At 31.9% G+C, this 7,046-nt stretch overlaps 1 protein-coding gene across 1 annotated transcript; it reads left to right on the top strand.

The window, feature by feature from the left end:
- The first annotated feature begins 230 nt into the window (after positions 1–230).
- On the top strand, positions 231–5,024 carry LOC127941889 (diablo IAP-binding mitochondrial protein). Its single transcript, XM_052537335.1, has 7 exons — positions 231–314; positions 1,461–1,568; positions 1,796–1,928; positions 2,679–2,804; positions 2,891–3,001; positions 3,122–3,218; positions 4,392–5,024. The coding sequence occupies exons 2-7, from the start codon at positions 1,528–1,530 to the stop codon at positions 4,526–4,528; spliced, it is 645 nt and encodes a 214-aa protein (XP_052393295.1). The 5' UTR covers positions 231–314; positions 1,461–1,527; the 3' UTR covers positions 4,529–5,024.
- The last annotated feature ends 2,022 nt before the right edge of the window (positions 5,025–7,046 follow it).

Raw genomic sequence — 7,046 nt, 5'->3', positions numbered from 1 at the left:
TAAAATCAAACAAAGAATTCAGAGCTTTTAAAAGTATTTCATTAAGTAGGCTAATTGTAAAAACTTTGAACAGACTTTTAAGTTTCTTTTTAAAAATGTGAATAATATTGACAAAAAGTTTTGATAAGATCTAAAATGAGAGCAACAACAAAAAACATGATGACATTCATGAAATGTCTTCAGCATTTTCAAAGTGCATCATTGCTGTATATTTCCCTTCTGTGATTTTTAGAAAAGGAACTGCTTCTTTTGGGACTTGAAAGCTCTCGGATATAAAGACAAACAGCCACACTGGAACTACCCTCCACCTCAAGGTTAGTGATCACATTTATTATTTATGTTCACTTTTTGTGTTTGTTTTATATGATTGTTTAGGGAATAGGCATTTCCATAAAGACTGAAAAAGATTAGCTAATAGTCCTTAGGGCCTAAATCCTTCACTAAAAAAAAAAAAACATTTTTAATGAGAGGTTAATCTAAGACTCACTTCTCTATTTTTAATGATGATTAATTACTATATTAACTTGAGCTATAAGTGATAGCAGAGGACATCAAACAGAGTAATAATTTAGAGCAGTGAAGGCATTTACTTCTTCTGAAGGCTTGGATTGTTTGTAAATTAATTTGGTAACTCCTCGAAACTAAATAAACTCCTGTCTTCCTTCAGGGTTATTATCATTCACTAAAACTGAAACTAAAACCATTTTTTAAAAAAAACTTTACTTAAAAATAAACATTAACTGAAATAAAACTTAAGTTGGCTAGTTGCCAAAACATTCCTCATTTTCGTTTAGTTTGTGTTGAAGTACTGCAATAATGAAAACTAAAAATGAAAGGATAATATGTACAGTATGAAGACATATCTTTGTAGACATATTTTTTTATAAATAAATACAATAAAATGACTGGAACTGACTAAAATCAATTATTAACGAAAACTATAATAGTATCTAATAGTAATTGATGCTACAATAACAATCTCTATTTGGCTTATTATTCAGACTAAATCATAAAACTGCATGTACATAAACTACTTGATTCTGAAAGAGACAAATAAAAAAAGATAAATAATGTAGCCTAACGCCATGTTGCAATGTTATTCAGGTCGTATACGGGAGGACAGATAAGGTCAAACCAAAAAAATCTAACTGGAAAAACTGGATACAGGCTTTGATTAAAATGTCATGGAATTGCTGAAAGAAGAATAGGCCTACTTGCGGACCTGGTTATGGCAGTTGAGGTAGTGCATGAGAAAATGAAAGAAAAGAAAAAAGCATAGGATGTATGAAAAAAATCTGTGAAATGGATCTTGTAATGGTGGTGTAACCCTAAAGCATTATTTTGTTGTGACAAAACATTAACAGTAGCAGCAGCAGCAGTAGTAGTAGTATTATTGTTTTTAAGTGTGTAATCCGTTTCAATCTTCTTAAATATTCATAAGGCTCATTATTATTAAACAGGACCTGAAGGCGTAATTCTCAGTCTACACCGATAGGGGGAAACTTTCATTTCTTCATCTCAAAAAGTATGGCGGTGTACAGAAGGAAATTGTTTGCTGTTGGATTGAGGTGGTATTTATTATTAATTGTCTCATACTTCAATATGTCGCTGTCTGTTGATTCGTTTGCGATCTTTCTTGTTTTAGCTTCATTTTACGGAGCTTACTTTTCGTTTCATTTTAGCCTCATGTGTTTAAACTGTTATGAATATGACGTGTCGTCTTTGTACTGAGTGACTGAATTATACATCGTTGGTTGTTCCTGATATGAGCTTTGTCGCTCTGTGTTTTGTGTAGCTGGGCATCTTCTTTGATGAGCAGAAGCTTCAGTCAGAGGAGCCGCAGACTGGCTGTGCTGCCCACTCTCCTCAGAAACAACTGGAAGACTTTGAGTGTCACAGGTGGTCTGTGTGCTGTTCCTTTCATCCAGGTCTGATTGGAATATGGACTGTTTTATTGTTATTGCTGCTTATATATAGTACACAAATGCAGAGTTCAAAATATATAATCGTTAATGATATAATTTTTATTCTTCACGTATATTTCACTATAATTATATTCAATTCATTGAGTTTGTTTATTTACACATAAAATAATTAAAAATTAATGCATTTTATTTTCTAATCATATCTTGAAGTTAAACTATTGACATTTCAGGTTTGACATTTATTAACATTTGGGCTGTGCTGAGAGTCATTTACCCAATTTAATTTAAGCAGCCTTTAAAAATTGCTTATATATACTTTATTATCACCAAATCTCAGATCTAACCTTTTTGTCAACTTGTTTTCTTTCTGTATAGCATTTTGTATTTCTTTTTGGGATTGATTGTTTGATTGAGTTTATACACATTATTTTTTAATGAAAAAGGTATTTTTGTGGTATTTTTTGTGGATAATATTGGCAGTGTTCACTCATAAACTGAGGTACTTAAGCTCATATGAGGCATTACAAACAATCAATTCCAAAAAGAAATGCAAAACCTTTGCTAATTGAAAACAAGCAGTTTATAAAAATATTGAATTCTTTATTTGGTAATAAAATAGCATGAGCTAATTAATATTTTTGAGTTCAGTCTTCACTATTTAGTGATGTTACAATTCACCATGTAGAACTTCATTTCAACTAAACTGGTATCTGACAAACCTCTTAACCACTCTTTTCTCTTTATCTTGTTTAGAAACCAGACAATCTGTCTAATGAAGATCGGGTTCTGAGAGCATCATTTCTGATCACAAACAGTGCTAAAACGTACCTCTCACAAACGACTTTAGTACTGCTTGATTCCATATCAAATTATGTTAAGGTAATCAAAACAATTAGAACAGTTGCTTTCATTTTCTTGATTTAAAAAATCACAAAAACAGCATCCAACATACTTGTCTTCTCTAGGCTATGAGGAAACTTGTAACATTACAAAAGCACTATGAGGATTCCATCGACAGATTATCATCTGTGGATGAGGATAAAATCTGGCAGCTCATTCTTAGGAATCGTCAGGAGGTAATGACTTGAGTTATTGTCACAAGCGTTCAAATTAGAAGTAATGCTATCTTCTTTATATCTTCTTTTTAACCAGACTGATTGCAAAGTTGTTGTTGTTGTTGTTTATTTTTTTATTAGGTAATTGACAGGAGAAAGGATTGCAAAAAATTTGAATCCTGCTGGAAGACGGCAATCAATCTCGCAGAGCTGGCAGCAAAGGCAGCTTTCAATGCTGGTAGCTTTCATTTTCTGGAACAGACATTTAACACTTTTTATATTATATTATATTTTATTATATTATGTTATATTATAAGTTTGGGTTATTTAAATTTTTTATATTTTTTAAAGAAGTCTTATATGCTCACTAAGGCTACATTTCTTTGATAAAAAACAGTAATGTTATCTTTAATGTTTTTATGAACATCAAGATTTTTAGTTAATAAAAAAAAATCAAACGATGTTTATATTATATTATAATTTACTATGTAAATGTGGGGTTGGTATTTATTGTATAATTTGTATTGTTATAATATTTTAATCACATAAATGCAGCCTTAGTAAGCATGTGAGACTTTTACACACACACACACACACACACACACACACACACACACACACACACACACACACACACACACACACATATATATATACATATGTGTGTGTGTGTGTGTGTCTGTAAAAGTCTCATATATATATATATATATATATATATATATATATATATATATATATATATATATATATATATATATATACAGTCTATATTTATGTAAGGCTGCATTTATGTGATTCAAATATTATAACAATTTAGAATAACTTATTTATTTAAATATATTTTTCTTATTTATTCATGTGATGAGAAAGCTAAATTTTCTGCTGCCATTACTCCAGTCTTCAATGTCACATGATATAATATATATATATATATATATATATATATATATATATATATATATATATATATATATATATATATATATATATATATACATATATTATATGAATGTTTGTAATTTGCTGTATTTGGTCACCATTTTCACCTTTTGCATGTTCTTGTGCATTTTTATTGACCCTGTGTGGTGTGACAAATGACTTCTTAAAAGTACAAATATACTATGTAGTCTCAATTAATATGAGGTTAAAAAGCTGCATCTTTTATATAATCATAAAATATAAAGATGAGTAAAGAACAAAATGTCACCACAGTGCATGTCAATAAAAGGTTTTATTGCCAGTTATTATAGAGATACAAGACAAATTATTTTACATCATATTACTAAGAAATAAGTGTGATTTATTGTAGAGCTCTATTGAAATTTGGCACCTACTGGCACTTGGTGGTAATTTGTTGAATTGCCCTTTTAGCCTTAAGTCGAAATAGCTCAACTTTGCTTGTCCTCTCCAGGGGCTGACCAAGCTTCTGTGACCACAAAGGACAGTGTAGAGCTCGCAAAGTCTCAGGTGGAAGAATTACAACAGATGATGCTGATAACTGAGAGACAACTCAAAGACTCTGAGGCTGAGGAAAGTGAGAGGCTTTAAAATGCTCTCAGCAGTGCAGTAAAGGATGAAGATGTCCCAGATGCATATTTACGAGAGGACTACACAGAGACCTACAATACAGCTTTAAAGTATCTTAAGCACTCTGATACAAAGACCTGTACTACCACTACTGAAGCACTTAATTGTATTTTTGTTTGATTAATAGGGCAAATGCTGTGAAATGTGGGAGACTCTATGGTGCAGCCAGGAGAATTTATATAAATTAAGTAGCAAATACAAAACTATGAGGGTAGGAAAAGGGAATTGGTAGATAAATACATTCTAGATCAGGGGCTTAACATTTGCTTGTGATTTTCAAATGCAATTACAATGTAATTAAATAGATTTAAATTCAAACCAGAATCTTCTATTTTGCTCTATATTGACAATGTGTTTGATTCATAATTCCAGACAGATGCTACCTTTGTGATTTCTCATGAATTTTTTTAATAAACAGTCTCTCGTCAGTCTGGTTTTTCAGAGCCAGCCTTCCAAACAGTCTCCTCTATCTCCTCTTATCTCCAACTGTTGTTTATGGGCTGAAGGGCTCATTAGCAGCGGATCCATCTTGTCAGTAGAGGTCTTAACTGCCTTTTTGGCAGTTGAACTTATCAGTATTTCAGTCGGCCCTCAAGAGCCAAGGTTTCTGATCCTTTCTGATCTCATGGCTTACAAGGTAAATTTTACACACGCAAAGATCAATCACAACTTGCTATCAACATTTTTGTTAATTGTATTTATATATTATATTTATATATTATATCTTTCCTTTCCTTTTTTTTTTTTTTTTTTTTTTGACCAAGTTTCAATAATTAAATTTATAGAATTTTTACAGTACTATATGTCCGGATTTAACAAACAGTGGATAAGAAAAACATCTCGACTGATGATTGAACAACCAGAAGGTGGGGCCATAGGACAAATTATAGTTGGCATGAAACTATCACTTCTATTGACGTGAATGGTTGTTTCCTATGTGTTCTATTCACTATTCGATTATTCACTCGCATATTGATGCAGAGACAATTTGAGCATTGACATTTTATTATTTTTTATTTACCTTTTTTTAGAGCTACAATTTCAACTGATGTTTAGAAAATACTATAAAATTCACAACTAGATATGTATATTTTATTCTAATCCTTTTTTAAACCATCTAATCAGATGTGATCTGTCATCCCTTCTAGACTTATAACCCCAATTCCATAAAAGTTTTGTAAAATGCAATAAAATCAAGAGTCTGATTTATTCTCTTTAACATTTTATGTATCTGACAGAAGTACAAAGAAAAGGTTTCCAGCGTTTTGTAAATATAAACAAAATTAGATTTTGGTGGGAACTGAAAATGAAAATGAAACTGTTTTGAAATAGTTCACAGTAAGCAGGTGAACTGGCAATAGGTGAGGACATCGTGTTTGGGTATATAAGGTGAAACTGGATCATGGCTTGTCACTTTGTGCCAAATTTCATGAGAGAAGCATCAAACCAATCAAAAGTGACATTTCTTAAGAATTTAGGTCCTTTCCCAACTACCATACATAGTTTTGTGAAAAGATTCAGGGAAACCCAGAGAAATCTCAGGACACATAGGGCAAGGTAGGAAAAGGTGAATGTGCATGAACTTTGAGCCCTCCGATGGCATTGAATAAGAAACTGTCATCCTGCAGTGTTTAAAATATAGCCACATGAGCTCAGGAGTACTTAGGAAAACCACTGTCACTTTGTCTGCTGCTTCATCAAGAAATGCAACTTGAATCTCTGTTTTAGAAGAATTCTATGCAGTGATGCCGCGGGGTTCTCTGGGACAGAGCTCATCTCAAATAGTCAAAAAGACAGTTAAATAGTTTAAAGAGAATGAACAAATAACTTTTTAACAAAAACATCCCAGCTTTTCTGGAATATTCAATTCAATAAAAACAAAAATGTAGTACAAATAGATTATATGATCAATACATTAAAAACATGCTAAAAGGCCAAAGATGAAAGGTCATATGCTTTCAAATATAGATCAAATATGGCCCATAAAGACCACAGATGTAACACTTTCTAAAGTAGTTTTAATAAAAGCAATTGTATTTTTAAAAACTAAACTGAAAATGAGCATTTATTCTGTTTGTTTAGCTATTCTGGACATTGTGGCAAAACCTGGTTCCAGTGTCAAAAAGAATGTGGTATTTATAGTGTATGCTTTACCAAACATTGTTCAAAATGACAGGAAGACAATAGAAGAGTCAAAAACACTGTTCCTTCCAAGTCATCATTCTGAAAATTCTTCATGGGAAACCGCTTGCTAAATGGACAAAGTAAACGGTTTATGTAACTCGGTTTGGTTTTATCCTATCAATGACTGCCCTCTGCGACCATTGTGATGGAAATTCATCTATGACTGCATGGATTTAAACACTGGATCCCACTTCAGAACTTCACTAGCATCCCAGTGTTGACTGAATACTGAAGTAATTTGCGGTTTGCTGGACTAATCAAAGGAAAACCCATAGTCGGCCCTGAAAGCAAACAT

The sequence above is a fragment of the Carassius gibelio genome, chromosome A21 (assembly GCF_023724105.1).
Source record: "Carassius gibelio isolate Cgi1373 ecotype wild population from Czech Republic chromosome A21, carGib1.2-hapl.c, whole genome shotgun sequence".
NCBI lineage: Eukaryota > Metazoa > Chordata > Actinopteri > Cypriniformes > Cyprinidae > Carassius > Carassius gibelio.
Note: the sequence above shows the minus strand (reverse complement) of the source record. Positions and strands in the feature narration are given on the sequence as shown.

Excerpts from the sequence above, each read along its gene's own strand:
- LOC127941889 (XM_052537335.1), top strand. The coding sequence starts at position 1,528 with ATGGCGGTGTACAGAAGGAAATTGTTTGCTGTTGGATTGAG. Across the intron at positions 1,929-2,678 it reads GTGCTGTTCCTTTCATCCAG|AAACCAGACAATCTGTCTAA; the intron begins GTCTGATTGGAA and ends TATCTTGTTTAG. Across the intron at positions 3,002-3,121 it reads TTCTTAGGAATCGTCAGGAG|GTAATTGACAGGAGAAAGGA; the intron begins GTAATGACTTGA and ends TTTTTTTATTAG.